This window comes from Olea europaea, unplaced genomic scaffold, assembly GCF_002742605.1.
Source record: "Olea europaea var. sylvestris unplaced genomic scaffold, O_europaea_v1 scaffold617, whole genome shotgun sequence".
Taxonomy (NCBI): domain Eukaryota; kingdom Viridiplantae; phylum Streptophyta; class Magnoliopsida; order Lamiales; family Oleaceae; genus Olea; species Olea europaea.
Window position 1 is genome coordinate 28,459 of NW_019264523.1, and position 27,412 is coordinate 55,870.

The window sequence follows — 27,412 nt, forward strand, 5'->3', positions numbered from 1 at the left end:
TTTTCACAATTTCTGACGTCAACAAATTGGATTGGTCCCTTTTTTCCAGCTATGGGCCTAAGGATGGCCCAGTTGAGTTATGGGCTAAATCACGGGCCAATCATGGATGCGTCACGTTAGGCCTCCCCTGACACCACTCAATTCAAGTCCCCATTTGGTATGGATTTTAAAATTCAAATTTTAATCAAAATTAAAATCAACAATTAATTTTAATTATATATTTCATAAGTTTTACAACCTTTTAATCACACATTTTGTCAATTTTTATCAAAACTTACTAAAAAATTGATATTAAGACCCATCAAACAGAGGCTAAAACTCCAAAACTATCACCACTGCCCTCATGAAACGCCATGAACCTACGGTCATTGCACTAGATATAACTAGAGTTTCAAAATCTTTTGTCATCAGAATTCGTTAACAAGGTCAACATTTCGAAACAAGGTAGCAACAAGGTCATAATTTGTCATCTATGCTGCCTTGCTTTGAGCTCACCCTATTGCCATCTCTACTTCTTATAAATCATTAATGAGATGGATGAATTATTTAAAAATTCTTATAAAAAAATACAAGAGATTCCCTGTCTCACTATTAAGAGCATTTCAAAAGACTCTCTATTTATAAAGAGTATATTATGTATAATAGAGAACGTCTTTAAATTTAAAAAGTAATTTTTTTATACATTCCAACAAGCTCTCTATTTTGATTCTTTACTTTATTTTTTCCAATGAATATTTAATAATTTTGCCACATATTTTATTTAAATATAATTTTTTTTATATATTAATGACCAATCACTTCAAATGTAATTTGAAAAATTTAAATTGTAGAGTATTGAAATTTGTAATGTATTAAATGCAATCATTGTACATAAGAATAGAAAGTGAGTTTGACTCTTTAAATTTGGAAGTCAAATACACTCTTTACTTTAAAAAGTTAAAATAGAGTCTCTTGGAATTCATATTTAAACATTGACTTACTAAAATATAGAGTATTTTGTATTTAAATAGTTTATTGGAGTTGCTCTAACTGATTCTCTAAACAAAATGAGAGCAAACTAGTAAAACATGTGCTAACCTCCACATAACACACATATTTAATGATGTGAAATAAAATGAATAATTAATCATCACACTTGCAACAACATCTATATGTTACATATGCAAAATTAATAATGCAAATTGCAATAGCATAAAATTAATAAAATGAAAAGCATCAAATAAATATATAATGAAAATTTTATGGAAAATAAAACTCTTTTCACAAAGTCGTGCAATCTAAATCGATTCAATCTTCAAGCGTGGTCACAAATCCGAATGTTTGTCCTATATTAAATACGGGTCAACCAACCATTAAAATTTAATTAACAAGTAACACGTACGATGGAATCATTAAATTTAGCCCTTGTTTAACTGACAATTACTATTTTAAAACTCTTTACTCTACATATTCATTTTCAATCCCACAATTCAAAACTATTTATTTATTTTTTTTTTCTTTCCAAATAATGGCTATTAAGTAGAGGCTAACAAATGGACGAAGTGACTAACGTGCAATAGAAAACAAAGTTGACTGACTAGTTTGGGATAGAAAAAAAGTTTGGTGACCAAAACAAGATTTCTGTAGAAGTTTAATGACCACGAGTAATTTTCACGAGCACCAAATTGGGGGAGAGTTCCCCTGTATCCCAGTGTCGCTCGGATAAAATCTCTCAACTATTTTTGTTGGTTGCAGTTTTGTAACTTTATTTAAACCTTTCGCTATTTGGATTTCGACGTTTTAATTCCTCGGTTTCCTATGGAGATATAAAAATATGGTCGATGAAAATCTTACTTATTTTCCTTGCACACTGCAGCTGCAAAGCAACAAAAAGGGAAGGAGGCGTTTAGTTGAATTGGTGGGGGCAACAAAGATTACAGTATTCAGTGGGTATGATTTGTTTAAATTTTGGATTCTGTATGCTAAATTAGTTAATAAGTGCAAAAGTTGGCTCTTTTGTTATTCATACCTATAAACTGTTTCGCATTATACTTCTGGAAAAGAGTACTCTCGGGAATCTTTTCATTTTGAAAGTTCTAATTATTGGCATGAGAGGTGGAAAAAATTGAATCTTGTTTTGCAGTCTACATGAAATGTTTGAAAATTTTTGAACTGAGTCCCATGAGGCCTGAACTTGGATATTTGCAATTGCCTTTTCTGGGCATTGAGTAAATTCATTGTGGAAAGAAATGTGCAGACTGGTTTGGAGATATAATGTAGTTTCTGGGTATTTTCTATGGCAGGGATTTCCCCTGGATGTATTTTTTCTCTGTTAAGGTCTATTCCGAAAGGCAAATTATTATTCTATCAATGAGGAAGCCTTGTGTCTTGAGTGCCTTTCGATTTAATTGGTGAACCAAAACCACAATAGCTAGTATTTCTATCTTGTTCCCCAGTCAGCATTTTTATAAACTCCCACTCCTGGATAGAATTGTGGAAAGGCTGTGATTATACCTCTCCTAGTCGTCTTCAGGATTCCAATCAGTAGGGATTCAAATGGCTAGTCTCATGAAATTACGGACATCAAAATTTAAATCAATGGCCAGTTCATTTGCTAGATCCTGGTCTTTTATGTTGACAGGGAAAATGGATAACTACAACTTCCTGTGTCTTTCTGATTTAAATAGAACCATTTATCAAGTTCCAGATATACTAATATCATAAAACATGAGAGGAAATCATTTATAAATTTTGAAATTTCTACCATGAATTTGTTTTTAAACTCATTGCCCCGGTTATTCTGTTTCTAATAAACTGGAGAAAAGCTTTGCGTTGGTGTTTCCCTTTATTTATTTTGCTGGAATCTATGCTCTACGCAAGAACGCCCTTAGGGAAGTGAGAAATTGTATAATCCCATTTTGTTTTATCCTGTCTTGATGAAAATAATTTCAAGAAATTCTATGTATATCTCAGATTTAAATAGTTTAGACCATATGTAAGGCTTATTTATTAGACCCTTTTCTTAAAACAGAGAGATGGGAATACACAATTTTTTTTGGCGTAGTTCGCAGTCAGTATATTGTAATTAGGTAATAGTTCTGAGTAAGTGTCGCTGTTTTTTGAAGCCCGAGCCCCCAAATTCATTTACCTTGATTTGTATATCTTTTTGCAGCCTCATGGACAAAGGGTATTGCCACCTCCATGACACTCAGTTTTAATGTTATGTTTTATTTTCCTTTTAACTTCCAAGTTTAATGACCATGATACTTTATGTACTCTCCATAAATATAATCATGCACAATTGGTTATGTCTGGGAAGTTAATAAGTAGTTCTTTATCTTTCAAGTTTGAATAACTTGTCTGGAATGAAGTTAACGATAAAAAAAGAAGCTCTATATTTTGGAATGTGGATGACAACAAATGAATTGATGTATCATAATTAAGAAGTGTCATTTTTATATGTCATTTTCTGGTGTTGGAAATAACTTCAAATTATGTATTTGTTATTTAGCAGGGTGATAGTTCAGTTTTAATAATTTGAAGGCTAGACAACAAATATTTGATTACACTTTTGTTTATATATAATAGAAAGTAGCACCATGCCTCGGAAAGTGAATTATGGGATTGATTATGATGATGACTATGATGTCTATGAGGATGATGATTATCTCAATGGAGATGAGTACGAATATAAAAATGAAGAAAGAGGTGACTCTCTCTCTCTCTCTCTCTCTCTCTCTCTGTGTACATGTATGAGTTGATGAAACATTTGTTGTGATTCTTGTTTCGAGGGGTTTTCAATGGAAATTCTTTCATGACTTATAGTTTCATGCATAACTTTGGTGGATTCTAGTGTCAATATTGGATTGTTTTTAATATAATTTTGGACTTGAAAGAGGCTTTTTCATTAAGATGTATATTTAAGATTGAATTCCTGTTTTTATTTAAGGAATTAAACCTGTCTTACAAAAAATAAAACTTCACCAATGCAATAGTTGCACAGGAGAACTTCTCGCTTTTACTCAATTTTTACTATAGTTGCTGGGAGTTGGTTTCCTATCTTGAGAATAATGATCTTCTATATAAGTAATATGACTATCTTTGAATATCCAATTCTTATAGTGGCAATATTATGAACTAACTCTGAATATCTAATTCTGATAGTGGGAAGGACCATGGGTCCCTTCATGGGGCTATTATTCTGTGCCTGTTTGGGAGGTGTTTAAATTATTATCACTTTTGATCGAACATACTTTTATCCAAACATTTTGTAGGGCTCACAACTACTATCTACTTTTTATCCACGCATAATGTGGGACCTGCTCCCTAAATTATGATTTAAACACTCCCAACCAATCACTTTAACTGTTTAACAAATATTTGAAACTAAACTATGAATCACGTGAGGTAGGTCGTAAGTAATGGTATACTTAAGCTGCAATTGCTGGTTATCAATGCATTCTTTTTTTAGTTTCAAAGAAAGTTTTCTGCTGAAGATGATGGTGTGCGATGTAATTTTGTAATTATCCCTTTAGTGGTCGTTGGCAATAAAACTGAAGTTCTAACCTGTTCAGAATGAAGGTGATACAGATATGAGGATGGTTTAACTCTCTCTGACATTTTTCTTGAGATGCAGCTGGGTTGGTGAGGGATTTGATTATACAGAAGGCCATTTGAGAAGTAATTAGTGTATTCTTCTGAAAACTGTGTTTTTGTGCTGTGATGTCTAAAGGGCGAATAATGAAAGGAATTGGTTCTAAAAGCAAGCGATATTCCTTCTGCAGTTTTACTTAATGTAATATTTGCAGCAAGCGTTTACTGAACGGAAAATTTGATTTCCGTTTTGATGTAAGAGACCGACCTAATATTAGCAGCTTTGTGGTTGTTCATTTCATTGCCTCAGGTTTAATGTGTATTTTTAGCAAGTAAAGTTAGTAGAGTAGGATGATAGGAGATTTCATTTTAACTTATCAAACTAAACATATAATGGACAACCAGTAGTGTGATTAACAAATTTTCTGAACCCAAGTGTTACGAGTTTTCTAAACATGTTGTTCAATGTTGAGTACCATGTTGCTTGATCAAGACTTTGTTGCAACAGTTATTGCACCAAAACAAGAAGTCATCAAGGCTGGGGTATGGCGTTGCCCTATTTGTACATATGATAATGAAGATAGTATGTCTGAATGTGACATATGTGGGGTTTTACGCAATCCTTTGGTCAAATTTAGTGGCAACAGTAACAGGACTGCAGGTAACGAAGTCTTTCCATATCTGTTGCTTCATGTTTTTGGATGATTTTCTCACCGTTTTAAGTTACATGTCATAGATAGAAATGCTTTTCTTTATGGAGTTTTCCCCTCTTTTTTTATGAATATTTACATTTTCCATGCCTATTTTCTTCATTTAATTAGTCTTCTTTTTTGAATCTTACGAAATATCACCTTCGTGGTAGGTCAAATACCATTCTCTTCAATAGCATCCATGTCTGTTTCCATTTCTTATATCATAGAGTAGGTACCATGTAGTAGGTTGCAGCTGCAAAAACTTTGGAGCATCAGTGATGGCCAAGTCTCTTTTTGCATCATTTCCACATGGGACCCGCAAAGTCTGTACCCTTTGAAGCACAAAATGATGTTATCCTGAAAGAAGATGGTTTTAACTTCCATAAACTAGGAAATATCCATGGGAATTTTCAAGAATTCTATAGGACCTTTAGCTTTCAAAATCATCAGAACATAAAAGTTGGTTGGCATATGATCTAATACGGGTTGTCAATCTGTAGAAGAACGTATAAAAGTTCTAAACCAGTCAATAGATTAATATATTTTTCTCATACTTCAAAAAAATTCTTAGTCCAATTTTATTTGAGGAAGTCTTTACAACTTTTACTGGGGATGTAACATCTTCTTTTTTCTGACATTATACATATGGTTGATGGTAACCCGTTTCGAGTTTGATTCCCCATCTCTTGATGATTTTGTATCCAGTAGACTGCATTCCTCAAAGTTGGATTCCAAAAGTATCTTTTTATGTTTCGAGTTTGTTTTCAGGATTTTTTGCACTTAATTTAGGTATAAGAAGAGCATGAACTCTATGATTATTGTCTGAAGGATGATTTTGGGCACTCAAAAACCTAATATATTGTCCTTTGTTGCAACATGATTCCCTACAATATTTCACTCTGCTTAGTAAAAAGATGATTATAGGCACTAGTTGATGGATATGTTGTTGACATTTTTTTAGTTATTGAAACTAGGATGGGATAAATCGTAAGTTAGAATTTTGCAAGAGCACCTTGGAATCTGAAAGTATTAGATTGAGTAGAAGTAAAATGGAATACATGGATTGTCCTTTTAGTCATAATAGAAATAAAGATGATAGTAAAATTACTATAGAGAATTGTCGTCCTAAAGAGTGATTGTTTTAGGTACTTTGGGTTCAATTATTGGATCGTGAATTGGATGCAGTGCATAGGATTATCTTATGTTCAATGAAATGGAATGGTAGTATAGGGATTATATATAACCATAAGATTCCTAAAGTTAAATGCAGAAGTTCTAATGGTAAGGGACCCAGTGTATGCTATGTTACTGACTTTTGGTTGTTAAAAGACAATATCCGTAAAATTAAACACAGTATAAATTATGATTACAAGATGTATGTGACTAAACTAGAGTATATAAATAATAAGTGAAAATAATCACCAATAAGTTAAGTAGCGGGCTATTGCGTTTGAAGATAAATTAAGGGAATTGCAAATTTATTGTTAGGTGTCCCTAACGAATCTCCCATCTGTAAGAGCAATGCAATATTCAGACTGTGTTAGAAAACGTAAAGTTAGAGGTAGACTAAAATGATTGCACATAACTGGTTTCATTGAATTTTTTAGTAGTCCTGGCAATGGGCCAAATGAAGTGGAAAAAAATTCAAGAAGCCAACCCTAAATTCAAGTTTGTAATTGTTGTTGTTAGTTCTTCAAGTCCACATTGAGCAAAATTCTCTTTTGCACAGCGCTTAATAAACTACTATGGTCAGCTTGTGATTTAAATTTTTGATACAGATGTATGATATCTTTTTCTTTTTTAGACAGTATTTGACACCTTTCTGATGGCCACTACTTTCTGCTTGTAGCCAATTTCAAAAGATTATCGTCATTAGATATGCCTTCAAGTGAAAGAGAGAAGAATATTCTTATTGAATCGGAATTGGGTGCCGAAGGGCCCAATTCTTCATCAGCATCCTTGGGGAGAGATGGGCGTAGTGTTGTGAAGGGGAGAGAGACTGCTTCTGACAGTGGGAGCAAACCAGAAATACTTAACAGTAGCATGAGTAGTGTTTCTTTGTCTTCAAAATCTAGAACTGAAAATGCTAATGAGGATAAGGACAAGTCAAATTTACAATATAAACCCGAGTCGTGGATGATGCCAGATCAAGCAGAAGGCAGATTGAGTCAACTAAATCTTGCGATTGTAAGTTACCTTTTCTGTCAGAATGTCCTTGATAATCTGTCCAAATATGACTGGTTTTTTCTAATGATTATGTTCTTTTAAATACTTAGGTTGGTCATGTTGATTCTGGAAAATCAACACTTTCAGGAAGGTTGCTTCATCTTTTGGGACGGATATCCCAAAAAGAGATGCACAAGTATGAAAAGGAAGCTAAACAACAGGTAATGTAGCATCCTTATTTTGTGTTTTTCATGCATCTAGGTTTAATGTCCTTAATGTGTGCTTTATTCTTTGACCAGGGGAAGGGATCCTTCGCTTATGCCTGGGCATTGGATGAAAGTGCTGAAGAAAGGGAAAGGGGTATAACCATGACTGTGGCTGTTGCTTTTTTCAATTCTAAGAAATATCATGTTGTTCTGCTGGACTCCCCTGGCCATAGAGATTTTGTTCCAAACATGATATCTGGAGCAACACAAGCAGATGCTGCCATTCTGGTGGTAGATGCTTCAGTTGGTTCATTTGAAGCAGGGCTGGATGCAATCGGAGGGCAAACAAGAGAACATGCACAGCTCATAAGAAGCTTTGGAGTGGATCAAATTATAGTTGTAGTTAACAAAATGGATGTAGTAGAATACTCCCAAGAACGGTTTGATATGATTAAGCAGAAACTTGGAACATTTCTTCGCTCTTGTGGTTTTAAAGACTCTTCTGTATTATGGATTCCAGTGAGTGCGATGGAAAACCAAAATTTGGTGGCAACTCCTTCTGATACACGATTGTTCACCTGGTTAGATTCCTCTATCTGCCTTTTATTTTTATTTATTTTTTTGCATTACAATCTTTTTGGTTTTGCTCATTTGATGTTTTCTTTTATGTCATAATGTATATGCATTTTAGATATGTACCAATTCTACCAGATTTTTGCTGTGTTTTTTTATCATGGGTTGCTCTTGATGGCCATGTGTATTGTTAAGGGAAGTAAGTCGGCTGTTTGTATCTCTGATAGCATTTTGGGCATAGCTCGTGTTGCCATGCAAATGGTACAACAAATTTTAATTTCTACATATGCTTTATGGTAACCATATGCAAGGAAAAAAAAGAATATGATTTTCTTTTCTGCATCCTTACAAATTGGTGATATTATTGATCTACCAATCTAATGCATGAATTGAAAACCAATATTTGTCAATCCTTGATGACTAAAGATTTCCATCATCTCTGCCTGCTGGTGAAAGAAAAAGGATGCTTGTATCTCTCGGCAATTGTTTTTAAATGCTTGATTCTACATTATATTGTCCTGAAAATGTACACCAAATACACAAACGCACAACTTCCTCAAAATGTTTCTTGAATCTTGATTTCTATACCTACATGTGATGCTATCTTGAGAACTTCTGAAATTATTGAATTGCAGGTTTCATGGACCTTGTTTATTGGATGCAATAGATTCTCTTCAACTTCCTGCAAGAGATTATTCAAAGCCTTTACTAATGCCAATATGTGACATTATCAAATCACAATCACAAGGTCAGGTGTCTGCATGTGGGAAATTGGAGACTGGAGCTATTCGAACTGGTTCTAAGGTACAGATTATGTTGCCCTTTAGTTTTTAAGAATCTTCCTGTCTAGTTTCAAAGTCATCACTCCCTCCATTCCAAAATAAATGCTGCCTTTTTATTTGGGGTTGTTTGGAATTGATATCCATTTTCTTCCAATATAAGCTTTTGAATTATAAAATAGTTTAACACTCAATTCCCACCGCCAACTCCCCCGATATGCTTCAGTACACTTAATCAAAAAATTATTTATGTGGGCACTTTACAGTCCATTTCTTAAAAAAACATTCTTTTTTGATTTGTGCCTTGATAATTCTGAAGTTCCTTACAGAGGTATTCATTATGAGCTAGATGGAGTACAATTAGATGAGTCAGCTGTGAAGATCTTGAACTGTGTGTACCAATATGATAATCCTTGAAGAAAATTTTGCTGTTTTGGTGGATTGTTTAGGGAAGGGATTTGTAGCACTAGTCCTATATAGAATTTCCGTTCGTGCATCACTTTTGTTCTCTTGTTAGGTTATACGTTGGTTCTTTTTGTTTCCAATTTCTGCATTCTACACAATTGGAAAGATGGAGACAGTTGCAAACTTTAAACCTTTTTTTCAGTCTTCTTGACTTCAAGCGCTAAATGAGAGTATTCCTGTAAAAGATCCAATCTTACATACAAGTTCAGTCCGTCTCAAATTCATAAGTTCTCAAGCCTGCCCTTTACAGGCTAATTTCGTTCAAAATTCTCCTTTTGGTTGTATAGACACAGTGTTGGAGAGCTACTAAATAACATGGCTGAGATGAGACTTTTGAAGTCGCCATCTGTAGAGGTTGAGGTCATTATAAATTCTATATTGATGCTGTAAAATGCAACTTGCGAGATTGTAATTGTTTATCAACTGATATTTTTCGTGGCAAAAGCATTTTATGTATGTAATATTTGCTGTTTTCTCTTCAAGGAGATGGCTAAACTGAATTTCGCTTACTTGTGCATGTGCATTTCATGTATAGATTTTACTAAACTTTCAGGCTTGAAAATAATTTTCTTACCTATTGGAGAATTTTTTTCCTAGTCACTTCGAATGTGTTCTTTGTTGTGGAAATGTTGAAAGTTTCCTAGGGTTTAACCTACATAGGTATTATGGAATCTTCAGAGCTGGTTTGACTTCATGGAGAGTGTAATAACTGCCACTTGTAACACTTGTTTGTAAATGTTGGTTACAGGTTCTGGTTATGCCTTCGAGAGTAGTAGCAACAGTGCGTTCTATGGAACGGGATTCTCAAGTTTGTAGCATTGCAAGAGCTGGTGACAATGTCACAGTCAATTTACAGGGTATAGAGGGCAATCGCGTGACAGCTGGTGGTGTCTTATGTCACCCTGATTTCCTGGTTCACGTGGCAAACCAGTTGGAACTGAAGATCCTGGTGCTGGATGTTACAGTTCCAATTCTAATTGGTTCTCAGGTTTCGCTCTTCATAAAAAAAATTTTCATTTATTCTGTGGTTATTGTGTTATGTAAGAGCTTGCTTGCAATAATCTCCATGAACATTTGCAGTTGGAATTACACGTACACCATGCAAAGGAGGCTGCAAGAGTTGTGAAGATATTGTCGCTGCTTGATCCAAAGACTGGGAAGGTTACGAAAAAGTCCCCAAGGTGTATATTAGCAAAGCAGAACGCAGTAGTTGAGGTTCGTGGTACATGACTTTTGTGGTTTTTCTCTGTTTTCTGTGTTTTCCTTCCTGATAGATCTGCACTATTGTTCTCTAGTAGCCGACTTAACTGTGCATTTTTCTAACCTTAGGTGGTTCTGCAAGGATCGGTTTGTGTCGAGGAGTATGCTAAATCTAGAGCCCTGGGACGGGTGTCACTTAGATCATCAGGAAGAACTGTTGCTGTTGGTCTTGTATCCCAAATAATGAAGACGCAAGATTGATTTTGATAGGAGATAATTGGCATTGTTGCGACCAACAATCCGTGAAAGATCTGTAATCTGATATCATCTACCATTTTGATATAGCAGCAGGCAGTATTATAGTTTTTTTCTTAATTGTATAATGTACAAGTGATTCACTCTGGTTTATATGATGAATTAAATTCCATGAATTAGTTTATTCAAAGATTTTCCGTTTATTTATAATTGATTTCTTGGTTTCTACCCTCACTTCTTTAATTCCTATGTTTGCATTGATCCAATCTTTTGTTCCCTCCAGCTGACTGCATTTTCCTCTGCGAAACCTTTTGTTGCAGAATAAATTTCTTGAAAATCGATGCGATGAGGACAGTATTCCAATCCCCATTCTCCATTTCTTTTCCCTTCCCATTTTTGCTTCTCCTTACCAAGAACGCAAAAATTGCGACTGCACATAGAATGACGAAAATACTGCCCACAGTTTCCAATCCGGTCATCATACTCATTGTCTATCATTTGAAATCCAGTATCAAGCCTCGTGCATTTCTCCAGAAGTGAGAGAATTCACATCGATGCCAACATGACTCATTAAGATTATTGAACTCTTGGTTCTTGAACACATCAAACCTGACTACAAAGACATGGTTTTTTGAGTAACCATCCTTCGTGAAAGTGAGCAGGCCAAGGTGCGGAGCAGAATTCGTGCCATTGATGCCAGTTGAGGGCACGAAAAGGAAGACAAAATCATGCCCATGGAGACACACAAACAGAGAGAGAGAGAGAGAGAGAGAGAGAGAGAGAGAGAGAGAGAGAGAGAACGGAAGGGGGAGGGAGGATGAGTCGGGGTCTAGTGGGGATTGATTAAGGATAAAGTGATGGAGAAGTTTGTATCTGTTGAAAGAGTACGAATGTTTCAGTGGTGGCATTGCCATAGAAATTAACAGGAGGAATTGAAAGACTTGAAGATAAATTCAAGGGATGAAAAGATGAGAGAAATAGATGAAGATCAAAGAACCCTTTGGAATTCATTGTAGATTATCAGACATTTTCTTGGTTGGATAATGGTGTTGAGGACAATATCTGCAAATGGAAAGAGATTTATAATTTGTGGGAATATTTGTCAAAGCCCACAAATTTGATTGTCTGGAATAATGACATTCTGTTTTTTGACATTCCACTCTCGCAACAATTATATTTCAACAACGATAATCGACGTTTATTTCCCCAACAGGTTCGAAGTTACTTTACGGAAACCTGATAAATTCCCAAGTTACTTTTTATGGAAAATTACTTTTACCTTTCAATTTTTAAGAAAAGATCCATTTAGATGCATTTAAAAACAGCTTCTAAATAATTGTGCAGCAAAAAAAAAATAATAATAATAAATAAAATCAGCAGATGCCGTAAATATGATGACACTATAAACCTATATAAATATAAGTGGGACAAGTTCAATGAACTGACCAAAACAATCAGAACCAACAAAAAAATGCAACCAGATTTCTCTTACTGATATAATTAATTGGATCTGAAAATTTTATATCTTTACCACCTTTGGCTGCACAATTTCTTTAAATGTTCTTTTTGTGAAGGAAGAACTCCTTGAATTCTTGCCAGCCGACAAGACTGTTCTGTAAACAGTTTATATGTTGATGGTCTCTTCCATGGAACAATACCAAAATCATCATTGAACTCTTCCATCCCTTCAACCCAGAACTGCCAGACTAGAGTTCCAGCACCAGATTTCTTTCGTTTTGCTGACTTGTATATTATTTCGAGAATAACTTCATAGAATTTGTCTCGTTGAGAGGGGTCAAATCCTTTGTTCTTGGTTGACAATCCAAATTCAGTGAACATTACAGGCTTTTTCAGTTCTTTGTCGCCATCTTCAATGTGCGAAAGCATCCACTTGGAGACAAATTTTAGTTGGTATCCAAAATCTTGATTATGAGACCTACACTTAGCTGGATTATTCCCCCAAAAGTAGAAGAATGCAACAGAGCATGTTTGCACATGTTGCTATGTTTTTGCAACAGCAAGGTTGGGAAAACTTCCAAAGTAATTAACTTGTGTTCAGCTTTGACCATAAAAAAAAAAAAAATTTGTTTATTCACTAAAGAATAAACTTATAAGTAATTTTGTAAGCTTAGCCGACATGCAGAGTTCACAAGCTATTTTACAATTCATCAGGGTAAGAGAAGAATCAGAGCCACTTGGCATTGAAATCAATGAGACAAATAACTTGCTTCTCCTTCTTGCAGAAATTTCCAGAAGTAAAATGGTAGTAAAAGAAATTAATTTCCGACAAGTAATAAATCATAACTTTACTTTTGCATCATCACATTGCACCATTCTTTAATGTGTTCCTTCTTTCATGTTCTATTTTGTTTGTTTGTCTTCAAAAATTAAATCTCTGGTCTTGGGGAATATTATGATAAATTTATAAGCTTGATAGATAACAAAGTTGAACAGACAGAACAGATTATGCAGTAACAGAAAATATGATTAGATAATTAAATAAGCTCACCATTGATCAGGGTATATATGAACTGATGCAAAATCAACAGTTGAGATCTTTGAGTTGTGAAGGAAATCCGATCCAAGATCAGCTGCCCAGAACTCTGGATTCACAGTTGATCTTTTGGGATTTTTAGGACCATAGAATCCTTCAAGGCCCACAGTCAGCAGATGTTTATTGTCAATTAATTTAATGAAAGTAGACATCTCTTCTATCCAGTCCTGCAATTGTACCAAATACATATCACATCACTTGAAGAGTCTCCTTCTACATTCAAGCAAAGCCGTGCTAATAGAACAGGTGTCAAAACCAAAATGATCTGGATTTTTATTCGAAAATTAAGAGTGCCTGAACATTATGCATAAAAGGATTTTTTTAAAGAGTGTTCCTCCATTGAAAGGATACCGGAAGAAGACCTCTATAATTTGTGGAGACAGCCATCTGGAAAATGTAACCTTGGAAAAGAGTTAAATGTTGAAAAATTGGGTTCGGATTGATAAAACACCACTGGCTGTAATTTTACCGACCAAAGAAGCGACACCACAAAATATGTATTCACCATTCTCATACTTGTAGCCATGGCATCGACTGTCTTAATAATGATGGTTTTTAGAGCAAAACCCAAAAGTCAAAGTTCATCAGTTTATTATTGTCTTAAACACAGTTTTGAGTCCAAAATGTCGTGTATTTGGTGTCCAAGAGGTTAAGAAAAATATAAAATTAAAAGAAGCTCAAAATACAATCCTTGAAATCTTATATGTTCCTTCATACATATACTTGAGCTGTAAAGGGATAGTAAGCTTGTGACTTACTTGGAGTGTGTCACCAGAAGCATCAGTTATACAGCGGGGTTCATTAATCAATTCCCACGCAAAAATTGTTGGGTCATCTCTGTACTGAATCCCAGTGTATGTATTCCTCCTTGTTAGCACTGTCTGCCAAACAAGATGTTTGAAATTATTTCAGGAAAGAGACACTGCTCTTCCTGCTCCTTTAAATCACATTTAGCTATGAGTGAAAAGAAGAAAAGGAAGCCAAGAATATTATCTTTCCATTTGCAAGTTCATTCCCATATGAAACAAGAAAAAATGGAGGAAAAGCCAGAGTAGTTTATTGTCTCTTTTCTTCCAGAACTTCTGTCATTGTATTCTTTCTTCACAAAATCAAATAATGCTGTTATCATGCTGGTCATGCAAATGGTACGAGGTAAACCAATACATTCACATTGTTGACTGGAAGTTCAAGATTCAAGCAAAAGCAATGGAAAAAATTCTAATGAATTTTAATTAACTTATTTCCATGCCATTAATATTTTGCAAGAGTGTATCAAGTTACAATATAATGAATGAACCATTCTTGCCAAATTGGAAAACATAGTTTTGTTCACATGGTACTTCTCTGAATGATGAAGCATATGCATGTTGAATATTTTTCAACGTTGATGCTTCAATGCATATTCTATATGACAATGAATGCATAAAAAGTAGAAATTAATGATAGTTTTGTAGAGAACAGTTGGAGTTATCCCCACGAAGATGGAAATTGAAATTCAATTCGGGAAACAGAGTACTAAGCGAACATTGTCCCTTCAAATCTTCTACAACTTGTGTCGTTTGATAGAAAATTAGCAATTGTAAATTCCATGTTTCTTCATCGGAAACTCTTCACAGTGCTTCTTTTCAACATAATTTATTTACATTTTTAATATGTAAATAATTTACCAAGTACATGAATATATATGGAATATGCTAATTGTACATAATACGGTGTCAATATCGGTGTTCACCCTCCTCACATGGAGAAGACCCACTTCTGATAAAATTATATTTTATTTGAAGTGGATCCCCTTCTATGTGAGAGGGGTGGACACCTTGATATACGAATAGCATCACCCAGTATATGTGTGTGTGTGTGTGTGGTTTGCTGTATCATCTAAAAACTAGATAAACATTTTATTCCATCTTGCTTATCTAAAAGCCTGTCTGATTTTAATAGTATCTAAAAAGGACTATATTAGGAACTCAGCAAATTTAAACATGTTTGGGAGTCATTTATAATCGGTTTAAATTGTAAATAGATAGATTTGGTAGTGGATAAGTGGATAGTACTTATAGGTCCTATAAAATATGTGGATAAAAATTGGTTTGACCGACTATAAATAGGTGCTAAACAAGGGTTAAACTCATTTCCTTATGTGGCAAAGATTATGACATGTCCTTCGTATTATTGATGCACAGAGGAATAAACGGACTACTTAAGTTTGAGATTTAAAAAAGTAAAAAGAAACAAATAAGAGAAAATAAGTTTCCAAGCATTCAATGGATTTATATGCCCAAACAGCTATTTTCTAGAAATGTACGTTGGATTAGTTTGGTCAAAGTGTTAGCGAAACAGCCATAGGAATTTGTCAGTGCCACAAGAAGATACAGCCACAAGAAGACACATGATCCATCTCTGGTCTTCTCTTGTTCGAATGGGATGCACATAAATGTTTCAAGATAAGAAACATTGCATTAGAAAGAGAGCATATGATCTAACACTGCTGCTGTCTTATATGATGCAAGAGTTGTCTTGACAGCTATAAGAACTCCAATGTTAAGTAAAAAGCTGACAGAAATAGGCAAACATAAATATCCAAAAAGTTGAAGCCTTACGATAAAACACATATAGTCGTCAAGTTCCCATATTTGGAAAGAAAATTAGAAGACTTCAGAATATGAAGCATACTTTTTTGCAGATAGCCCAACAAGACAAAAATAAAATCTTGATCGGCATTTTAGATATAATATTTGATGCTTGATGTCACACCCAAGAGAACCATCGATTAAAGATTGCTCAAAAAGTGGGGATATGATCATAAGATTACCTTAACATAAGTTTTGAAATAATGCCGAATTGACGGATCATAGAAGAATGAATCATTGGAAGAACTTAAACCAACACCCTCTTCCCATGCCCACTTAACGTACTGAGCCTTTCCACCATATGCTTGCAAGTTGTTAACTAAACTCAGTATTAGCCTTATTCCATTTTGCCTGGCTTCTGCAATCACATAATCCAAAGCCTGCCATGGTACATATGAGCATCAAATTATAAGTGCCTAATTAGGAAAACTAGAGTATACGTTCACAGAATGGACCATCTAACTCAATTGATGCAATTGACAGTTAATCGAAACAGAAATAGACCAACAGATTTAACAATTGCTGGCCATTATTAATAATCAGCCAAAAACTACACACTTGATCAAGAGAAAACACATACAAACGCTCAATCATGACATCAGCCCGTTCTTGGGAGATCAATATATTCTCGAACTTTCTATGTAGGAGTTAAAATCAAGAACGGTTGAATACATTAAAACAAAGATAAACCCACCAAAACAAATCCATGTAGATTAGCATAACAGTTAATAATACAACCAACAGCTATTAAATGATTGTCAAGTCACTGATCCATCATAAAATTCCTTAATATATTTAAGTTTTTATTGAGAAAAAATGAAACCCTTAATTATGCCAAAGAAAGGTCAAAATCTTGAATCACTTTAAAAGGAAAAGATTATAGTACAAAAAGAAACACTTGACCAATGCAATGATTATGCTAAAAACTGAAATAGATTGGATTATAAAGTTAATAATCCATCATAAACATCCTAAAATTCCATTATATATTGAAGTTTGTCAGAAACAAAATGAAACCCTTAACTTATGCCAAAGAAAGTACGGTGAAAATCTTGAACACACTTGACCGCAAAAAAGAGAATTCCCTTACTCTGAATACTTTTTCATCAAATCTACCAGGGGAAATTTGGAGCGCATTGTATCCACCATCACTGAAAGCCCAGGTTCTACACACGGTGAGACCCATTTTTGCACCAGCTTGCAGCATTGCTCCGATTCTGGGTCTGGTGGATTCATCCACAGCATGGTCCATCATCCAGTAAGAATTCCATCCATTAAAATAAAAAGGTCTACCATCCACCATGAAATGAGTTCCATTCCTCTCCACAAAACTCAGCGTTGTTTCTCCATCATAACTGATCCATAGGTCCCCAAAAGACATGTATACAAAAGCAAAACAGGATGCAAAACCAATGATTGGATAGAACAACCCATTTCCTCCTTGCATTCTGCTTGAAGGTGATTTAACCATGAAAAATGATACTGCTAAAAAAATATTTATTCCGAGATGGGTTTTGATTGATTTGGATCTATTAAGTTTCTAAAATTCTTTGGGTACACGCACCTTTAGATCCCCTTCTCCGAAGGGCATGACAGCAAAATCACTTCAAAGACAGCCAAAGTCCAAGAATCATCAACGAGGCTTCAAATTTTAGTTACTATATGAAACAGCATCATGTGGCTTCGTGGATTGCGCTGAAGAAGATGGGGCCGTGGGTGGGGGTGAGGTGGTGACCCTCTATGTGTTTGTGTATTGGGTCCCTATTATAATGGAAATCATATACAATAATGGGGGAACAGAAGGAAAAATTTTGGTGGTAATGAAAGAGAGACCACCAAATCCAATGAGAATCAGAAAAAGTATACCTAATAGCTACCAATACAAGAAGTTTTCAAAGAAACTATTTTTAATGACGATGTAGGTGGAATGTTGGTTACAAATATTGTCAGATTGGATCTCAACTCATTTTCATCCTTTCTGATATTGGATATAAATACTTTATCATGCCATTTCCATCCTTATTTTTCCTTGTAAAAAGTGTAATATTAATCTGATAAGCATCATCATCAAGTCGAAGTTCGATAAAATATACTTACATCTTGAACTCAAATATGTCGAAAGATGTGCAAAATAATAGTAGATCTTTACCACCAAATAAAGAAGTATTTATTCAATCGTTACGTTCAAAATATCATATCTTGTATCTCTAACCTTTCATTTTTTCAAGTTACAATTCTATGCACTCGTCATCAATCTAGTTGCAATTGCACCATTTGTTCCCATTACTTGACCTTCATGGAAACATTCCTCATTTTCAATTTCTTGTGATCAATGCAAGTTGAGAAACAACAAATCTAATATCGTAAAATTGGATATGAGCGGAATACATAACGGTTAGACAAATATTAAGTTATATTCGTTCATTTACGAATGATTATACAACTATAATAAAATGTTGAGGACCAATTTGTTCTTTTTCAAAAATAGAGAACCAACTTACTCCTCGAGCAATAGGTTGAGAATCAAAGGTGATTTTTTTTCGAGAAATTATATTCTCAATGTAAGATGTAATATTTTTATTTATTTATTTTTTTGAACGATAAGATGTAATTATCTTAAATTGAATTTCAATTACAGCTATTCATTTTAGAATTTTAAATAGTTATAAGTTCTAATTATTTGACTTACCAAGTTTAGTGTATGTTTGGCTAAATTTAAAAATGTTTACCATTTCGAATGCAAAATCCCAACTGAAATAATCTATTTTTCTTGTTACCAACTGAAATGAGTAAGTCGCTTATAAAAAAATAATATTTGACTTATTTTGATTGTATTCAAATATGATCGTAGTGATTCACTTGATACTTTCTTTTAAATTGGGTAGCAAAGAGTAGCATTACTCGTAAATTGTTCCAACAAATCAGTGCTGCTCTGCTTCAATATTTCAAAAATAAGGAAGGTTCCCAGCTTAAAAGCATACAACCTAAATGAGCACTTAAATACATGTTTTTAAGCGAGGCCAAACATGGTTTAACATGGAGACTCCAACAAAAGAAAATTAAGAACATAGTGTAAACACCAAAGAAACAGCACCAGATGCAAAATCAGTCCAATTGAAGCAACAATTAATGATCCAATTATACTGCTGCAGAAGTGAGGGACTATTTTGCAGATAGGATACCATCCCACATGAAGGGCTCCATTCTTTATGAGACTAAATGTTTGCCATGCTGCTGATAAGCTTCCACCAATTATCATTATCATTATCTGTTTTCAAAGATTCAGTATAAAAACGTAAATCCCAAGAAACATTTACAATATGTTTGATATTTAGCCCCCGTTTGTTTCTCATTTTTTAAAGAATGAGAATGAAAAATATAGTCGTTACCGATCCCACACAAAAGATAAAAATTCAAATTTGGTGGTTTGATGTGATGGATAACGATCATATTTTTTATTTTAATGAGGAAAGAATGGGAACCAAACAGGGGCTTAGCACTAAACATAAGAGAGAATTATACCATGTCTACGACTATGATGGGGCGCCATAGCATACTCCCCACACAAAGAAAAAGGACGGAAAAGTTGTAAATGCTTCCGATGAAGTAAACAATCATAGACATCCTGTATCAAGCCCCCGAGAAAAAAAATGGAATTAGGAAGTTCGAAACACGATAATTTTGAGAAGATTAATGATGTATGAAAATCACTTACGTGAAAATCTCCCAATCACTGTATCTTGCAATAAACTTGGTGCCTGTGGGCATTATGTGAACCTTCTGATAGCTTACCAACATGACAATGGCTGCTATCAAAAGTGAAAGAGAGGTCAAACTTCTCAATATAATAGTGTGTTTTGTCTTCGCCATCAATCAAAGCTGCCATCAATTCAATGTCAATGAAATTCAAATTAAACAACTTCAAATTGATACACAAAAGCAACAAGAAGTGCTTGTCCGATAAAACTGAGCTAAATATTTATAAACTTTTCAACTAGTCAAACTTCTATTTTAAATCATACAATTAATGGGATCCACAGACTTTTTTCAACTCGTTTAATCAACTTTTACTAAAATCTGTTAAAACTTTTATAAATTTTTTTGTCACATTAGCCTTGGAAAAGGCTAATGTGACAAAAAAATTGATACGATTTGATAATAATTAACATATTAAAGTAGTCATACTAGAAACGCATACTCAAAGGAACCAGAAAACAGAACTTATACAAATCGTGACTCAAAAAATAACCCATAAATTTCTCTATTTTCAAAATACACATTGATTCGAGTTGTCATGAACAAGAAATATATACTCACCTGCAATAATTATATTTTCTACTCCCTTTTTTTCTTGTTTTGCTTTTGTGTAATGGTCAGTGTATGAATTGTTCCGAAAATAACCTGCAGATTTACATGCATAAACAGGATTAATACAGAAGTAACAATTAAAAATAAAAATAAAAATACAGAGCGTATGGGAAAAAGCTGAAAAAACCTTGTAGAGAGAGAGAGAGAGAGAGAGAAAGAGAGAGAGACTAAAATTAAATACAGGTAATCAGTTTCATGAATATATATAGGGTTTCTGCTACTTCAAAGAAGGAAAACTATGATGTTAAAGAGAGAAATTTAATCGTGGAAACTTTCCATGCAAATATATGATATTAATTTTCTATATTAAATAAGTAGATTCAAAAAGGTAAGTTTATGGATGTGTCTCTGTAAATTTTGACGGGGACAACGTTTTTGGTTCGGAATCGGCCCAGAGTAGGCCCATTTTAGTTCGAATGATCCAAGTAAAGCCCAGAAAGTAAAAATTAAGGAAAATGTGGAGAGTGGGATTTGAACCCACGCCCTTTCGGACCAGAACCTTAATCTGGCGCCTTAGACCAACTCGGCCATCTCCACTTTTTGGCACTCTTTTTTTTTGTATAATTATTATTATATAATAGTCGTAATTCGTCCTTCCCGTTCTCAAAACAGGTGACATGCCACTTATCATATAGTAGGTTGATTTCTAGGCTTATGGATCGACCCATCCAAGAATTTACGTGCTTTATGTTGTAACCTGTAGTGGCAGAGATCTTCATACTCACTGGTGGGTTTATGCTATGACCCATCCCCCAGTCCAACTTATAATTCAAAAAATAATAATCATAATAATAATAAATAAAATAAAATTATATGAGGTTTTATTTATTATTATTATTATTATCTTTTGTGTATTATTTCGTCTTAAAATTTTTCCTAGATCGCCCTGTTCAAAATATTGTGAAATTCAATGCGCTTGAATTTCAATGAAATAGATTAATAAAAAGATTGTACTTTTTTTCCTGAAAAATTACTCCATACTTTGTCTTTGTAGTTCATGGAAGGGACAAAATTATTATTTTTGCAACCCAGCTCCGTTTTTTTTCCGTTGCAGAAAAGAGATCCCCAATAATTGGTCCGTTACCCAAGACCAATCTAATTGCCAGGATTCAGAAATATTCTTTTAAGGTTGTGCACAATTGTCGCATGTTTGACTAAACATCGCGATACTTCTCAGAAAAATATTCTTTCAAGTACTTTGTAAGCTTAGTAAAACAACGTTTTAGGGTCGAAGTAAACATCAACTTTACTTTGTTTTAAGCTGTCTTGTTTGTTTCTATATAAAATAATGTTATTTAACGTCACTGTTATTTAGCCCCATTTGACCCTCATTACCTAAAAATGAAAACGAGAAAAATAGTATTTTTTAGAAAAATGAGTGGTTGAAAAAGAAAGAAAAATTTTCGATTTACATGTAATATTATTTTATGGAAGACTGTGTGGTTGAAAATAGGAGAGAGAAAAATGAAATATAATGTAAATTGAATTTAATGGGGATCAAACAGGGGCTTAATATAAATTTTATTAAGTAAAGAATATAATTATAGGTCACACAATCTACGTTTAGTTGGGTTTATTAGTTTGTGTCACCTAAAATTGTTATTGTAGTATTAATGATACTAAATAACATTATTCTTTTATATAGCCTTTGTTTGAGTTTCATTCTTTTAAAAATTTATTTTTTTCAAAACTCATTTTTAACCACATATTTTTTAATAAAATAATATTACACGTAAATCTAAAATTTTTCTTTAATTTTTAACTACACATTATCCATTAATTTACTATTCAAAATACATTATTCCCCCAAAATAGGGCTCAAACAATGGCATAATTTGTTTAGATGAACGCTAGTAAACAACATTTTTCGAATATGAATCAGTATTTTTTAACATGAAATCTCATCTTAGAACTACAAAAACAAAATCGTTCATTTTTTTCTAGATCTATATCAAGAAGTTGAAATTTTTTTGATAGTTCTACATAATGTTAGAATCAAATGCTTAGGATATACTAGTAGACTATGGTGTTCTCCTTCTTTCTTTTTTTTTTCTTTTTTTCTTTTTGTCAATTCTATAATCAACTTTGCTACATTGATAGAGAGGGGTTGACAGCTTCCCCGATCGAACACTCACAATAGGGGGTAGAGGTCACTATTTTTGGAATTTTTTATTCATGTGGATCCCACACACATGGAAGAGGATGTCAAGACTTCTATTAACAATTTTCGGTCAACTCGACTTAATTCTCCTATAATAGAAACTATGAGGGATGGCTACCAGAGGAGGGTGGTGAACCTTTCCACTATGATTTTTAGGTTTTTGTACTTGTATTTTACTATGAATTTGTCATCTCTCTCTTTCATCTTTTGCAACACATGTTCAAGCTTCACCTATGACATGATCGAATTCATCCTATGTTTTCTTCATCTCTAGAAATGCCAAGCCTTCACACAACAAATTTTCACTCGATTTTCTCAAGTGAAAATTTGTTTTTTGGAATAGTTGTAAATTTTCTAGAAATGTCAAGCCTTCTAAACAATGCCTTAATAAGTAAGAGTAATTAAAAATGAAGCCGAGAAGCTCTATTTAGATCAACTTTGAATTTTCCTAAGTTAATCTAAATTAGAATTGCGCAATAGTGACAAAGTAAAATTTAAATATAATTTTAAACTATTCTTTTAGCTCAATTATTTTTCTTAAACATAGATGATAAATGGCACAAATTATTTGAGTTAAAAAATGAAAAAGAAAAGAGAAAGAAAGACAAGATAAGACAGACAGATTGTGATGTGGTATAGCAGTCGACAAATTAGAAAAATAAACAATTGGCGTGACATTTTCTAGAAGGCTTCATCTCTGTGGTTTCATCTTCTTCTTTTTCTTCATGTATTATAACAATAGAAAACAAGGCTACGGCTCTTTGTATAAGAACCTTCTGGTGTTATTCAAAAATTTATCTTATTTAATTCGCGTCTAGAATATCAAAATGCTTTATGAAATATTATTATTATTATTATTATTTTTTCTATATGGTAAGAACAAATTACTTATTTTTCATGATTTACAATTATTTGTGGCTTTTCTTCCTTTTTATTAGTTTATAGTCGATAGATGCATTTAGATTCTTATAATCCAATTTATATTTGCCATATTTGAATAATGATTTTATGAGAAGCATAGACGACGACGAGATTCTTTTGTGATGATAGTTCATGTATGAATTGACCGTCTCCTAAAAGAATTCTTCAAGAAACCCATTTTCACAAATTGAGGCTAATTAATTTAAAGTATAGAAATGAAAATTATATTTCCCGAAGATTATAAAGATGTTTGTACTACTTGATAAGATTGCACAAAATTAAGAGTTATACTCTATTGTGATTTTTGTAATTTAAAACGGTAACAGGTGTAAATATACTCATATAACCCCAGGTTCGCCCTTTATTTTTAAAATAGATTTTTCTTAAACTCTTTTTAAAACACATATTTAAATAGGCTCACAATTTTCCAGAGCTATATGGGACTTGAGGCCAATTTCAAAATTTGGGCTTCCAACATAGCAAGCAATTCATTTTTTCATTTTTTCATTTATAAGAGTTTTATGAAACTAAATTTGTTAACTTAAAATGAATAGTAAAGCAATGAGTAAAAATGAAATATTCAAAATATTTATTTTACAATAAAAAAAAAAAATTTTGGACCTTTAAAGAGTAGGGTCTGAGGCGGAGGCCTCTTGGGCCTCTTCTCAGGTCCGACCCTGCAACCTTTATTCACTACACAAATAATCAATATCTATCAAAATTTATTAAAAATTTGATTTTTATCAAAATTAAAGTTTAATACACACTATTCGCAAAAATAAGTTTAAGCCCCCGTTTGCCCCCCTAGTTTGTAGAAATGAAAATGAGTGAAATAGTATTTTTTGAAAATATAGTGGTTGAAAAAGAAGAAAAAGTTTTTGATTTACGTATAATATTATTTTATTGAAAATTGTGTAGTTGAAAATATGAGAAAGAAAAATGAAATGGAATGGAATGAAAATTAATGGATGACAAATGGGGGCATGGATGACTCAATTGTGCCCGTGCGGGATGTTCAAATTCGTATTTAGTATTTTTTTTTCTTTTTATTAATTTGATAAGAATTGTTCAAAATAAAAATATTTGAACAAAATTCGTGAAAAATCGAGGTAAAAAACTCAAATAATGACTCAACTTTGGATTTTGTTTTTATTTCGTTGTCCAACCCCTCCTTTTTTTTAAGTTACCAAACTTATTATTTTCTTTTCTCAACTTTGGATCTTGTTTTTATTTGGTTATCCAACTTTTTTTTTCCTTAAAAGTTGCCAAACTTATTATTTTGTTTCAAATTGTTGCTAATTTGGACGTTAAATAATCACATGATAGTCACGTGATGTTGTGATGACTTGAAGTAAATGGGCATGTTCATCAATATTAATGAATTTTATCCTATTTGGATTTTTAAATGAAATTGAAGTTGCCATTTGGATTGTTATATAATAAAGAATTTTTTTTGGGGACAATTTTACCCTTTAGTTCGATAACAAATGAGTGTCACGTGTCCATACTGGTAAAACAAATGGTGGGTTTTACATTTATGTCACACTTATAAAATATTTTGAATGAATAATGTTTATGAAAATTTTAACGGAAAATAATTTAATTTTAAGCAAAATAAGTAGACTAAGTCTAAGAAAAGTCCCAAAAAGAAAACACTACCAATTTGGGTCAAAAAAAGAGTGGCTAAATTGTTCTTCCCCGTGCCGTTTGGACTACGTCATGTATTTATCCAGAAGCATCAACGAAGATTATGCAGACCTTGTAATTGTATGCATTGCCCTTGCCGTTACTTACACTTTCTGTTGCTTATATAAGAGCAAAAGCAGAGACGGACCCCTTCATCCCTTTTTAGTCCATACCCACGCATTTTCAGCTTCATCCCGACGCTGTGCTCTTTATTGGCATTAAAAACGCTGAATTTCTCACTTTTCACATTGAAACAAAGACATTACATTACATTTCTCACATTTGTATCGTTTCAAGAAGGCCCTCTTCGTAGTTTGGTATGAATTACTCTCCATCTTTCTGATATATGATATTATTTCACTGACTTAATCATAATGGGTTTTGATGTGTGTGAAGTGTTCTTATTATGTTTTCCTTTTTGAAGGAAGGGATCAGTTAACATAGGGTAATTTTCATTGTTCAGGTTTCTTGATTTTATGTTGGGAAAGTTTGAAGTTTTCTTAATACTGTGTCTGTGTGAAAAGAAAGAATCGACGAATTGTAGAACATCAAAAGTTACTAACAATCTAAATATTTGTTTTGTATCCATTCCACGTATATTTTGGGGGGTATTATGAATTAATAATAACTGCAATTGATATTTGAGTTTTGATTGGTTGCGTGATAATGTGTACAAAATTATTTGGTATGGTAGATGGGATGCAGGTTGGAAATACTGGGTAAAATTATGCTGGAATTGATGGATCTTTTTTTGCAAAACCTAATCAACAGATTTCTCACCTACCCTTCTAATTTCTTCGTTGTACATACAAGTAGAATGTGTAGGGAAGGAGGAAGAAAAACTATGGGCAGACGTTTTTATTATTACTGTAAAATGGTCCACTTGAGACTTTGATAGCAGCTCGTACCCTTATATTCTCGCTCGTACCCTTATATTCTCGCTCGTACGAAAGTTTGGAAATGACCTGATATATCCTTTCGATGGTTTTTGTTTTCATCCTGAGTTTTTCAAGGAGTCAATTGATTGGGAACTTGTATTTAACAAGAACTTTTTATCTTCTTTCATGACAGATTGTTTGGACTGGATTCTCACCATATGGCGACAGAACAGTATTTCCAAGGGGCAGCAATAGAAAGTGATAAATCCTCCTTGGCGAAATGGGTCGACGAGTCTCCTTCTGGTGATTTTGAATGTAACATCTGTCTGGACCTTGTGAAAGACCCTGTGGTCACATTCTGCGGCCACCTCTATTGCTGGCCGTGTATATATCGATGGATTACTTTTCCTTTAGAAAACCCGGATCAGCAGCATCCACAATGTCCTGTCTGCAAAAAAGAGGTGTCACAGAAAACCTTAATCCCACTCTACGGCCGTGGCCAAACTACAAATCCATCCAACGACGAGGTTTCAGATGTCGGTAAACTCGTACCAAAAAGGCCTCGCAGTCCAAGATTTGGGGGTGACGTACTAATACCGACAGCAACTTCGGGTCATTCACCCCAACTTCATCAACGAAGTTATTTACAATCGTCTCAACCGTATTACCCTTACTCTGGCAACTATATGGGTTCGTCCATGCTCGGCAATGGCGGGACAGCAACAAATTTGATTGATCCAATGATTAAGATGTTTGGTGAAATGGTTTGTGCAAGGATTTTTGGGAATTCAGAGACAACCCTTTATACATATCCAAACTCGTATAGTATAGTGGGTAGTAGCAGTCCTAGGTTAAGAAGACATATGATGCAGATTGATAGATCACTCAGTAGAGTTTGTTTCTTCCTTTGTTGTTGTGTGGTCTTGTGTCTTCTCTTGTTCTGATAACATTTTTGTTTTACCTTTCCTCTTTGGTCCATTTTGTACTTGTAAAATGCCATGTTAATAGTGGCACATTCCTAATGAAATTTGAGCTTGCTTATAGACAGATAGATATTTTACATCCTTATTTTATCTTTGTCAATATATGCCCCATTTGACCCTCATTATTTCAAATTATAATTTTCTCTTTCGTATTTTCAACCACACAATTTTTCATAAAATAATATTTACACATATATCAAATTTTTTTTATTCTTTTTCAATTGTACATTCTCCAAAAAAATAATAATAATAATAAAATAAAATAAAATTATAAAATTGAAATAATGGGGCCAAACGGGGGCTATATTTTCATTATTCAAATA

General features: G+C 33.5%; 3 protein-coding genes and 1 non-coding gene across 8 annotated transcripts; 2 read left to right on the forward strand and 2 right to left on the reverse strand.

The window, feature by feature from the left end:
* Nucleotides 1-1,708: 1,708 nt before the first annotated feature.
* LOC111389729 (HBS1-like protein) lies at nucleotides 1,709-11,118 on the forward strand. Of its 3 annotated transcripts, none has more exons than XM_023014676.1 (11): nucleotides 1,709-1,727; nucleotides 1,856-1,929; nucleotides 3,568-3,687; nucleotides 5,081-5,233; nucleotides 7,114-7,451; nucleotides 7,541-7,651; nucleotides 7,730-8,217; nucleotides 8,845-9,013; nucleotides 10,202-10,441; nucleotides 10,534-10,668; nucleotides 10,783-11,118. In XM_023014676.1, the coding sequence occupies exons 3-11, from the start codon at nucleotides 3,579-3,581 to the stop codon at nucleotides 10,912-10,914; spliced, it is 1,875 nt and encodes a 624-aa protein (XP_022870444.1). In that variant the 5' UTR covers nucleotides 1,709-1,727; nucleotides 1,856-1,929; nucleotides 3,568-3,578; the 3' UTR covers nucleotides 10,915-11,118. The 3 variants fall into 3 exon arrangements, with proteins under 3 accessions (XP_022870444.1, XP_022870442.1, XP_022870441.1); XM_023014674.1 differs by having other exon boundaries at nucleotides 1,715-1,733; XM_023014673.1 differs by having other exon boundaries at nucleotides 1,720-1,738.
* Nucleotides 11,119-12,266: 1,148 nt separating this feature from the next.
* Nucleotides 12,267-18,036, reverse strand: LOC111389730 (mannan endo-1,4-beta-mannosidase 5-like). Of its 3 annotated transcripts, none has more exons than XM_023014678.1 (6): nucleotides 17,657-18,036; nucleotides 17,183-17,540; nucleotides 16,275-16,472; nucleotides 14,221-14,343; nucleotides 13,418-13,629; nucleotides 12,267-12,844 (listed from the first exon to the last, which is right to left on the reverse strand). In XM_023014678.1, the coding sequence occupies exons 2-6, from the start codon at nucleotides 17,537-17,539 to the stop codon at nucleotides 12,436-12,438; spliced, it is 1,299 nt and encodes a 432-aa protein (XP_022870446.1). In that variant the 5' UTR covers nucleotide 17,540; nucleotides 17,657-18,036; the 3' UTR covers nucleotides 12,267-12,435. The 3 variants fall into 3 exon arrangements, with proteins under 3 accessions (XP_022870446.1, XP_022870447.1, XP_022870445.1); XM_023014679.1 differs by having other exon boundaries at nucleotides 17,183-17,447; nucleotides 17,657-18,035; XM_023014677.1 differs by having other exon boundaries at nucleotides 17,183-18,036.
* A 2,880-nt stretch (nucleotides 18,037-20,916) lies between these two features.
* TRNAL-AAG lies at nucleotides 20,917-20,997 on the reverse strand. Its single transcript has one exon. It is a non-coding gene; the product is annotated as a tRNA-Leu (tRNA).
* A 4,265-nt stretch (nucleotides 20,998-25,262) lies between these two features.
* LOC111389738 (E3 ubiquitin-protein ligase RMA1H1-like) lies at nucleotides 25,263-27,171 on the forward strand. The gene is made up of 2 exons (XM_023014689.1): nucleotides 25,263-25,545; nucleotides 26,300-27,171. The coding sequence occupies exon 2, from the start codon at nucleotides 26,325-26,327 to the stop codon at nucleotides 27,048-27,050; it is 726 nt and encodes a 241-aa protein (XP_022870457.1). The 5' UTR covers nucleotides 25,263-25,545; nucleotides 26,300-26,324; the 3' UTR covers nucleotides 27,051-27,171.
* Nucleotides 27,172-27,412: the final 241 nt, after the last annotated feature.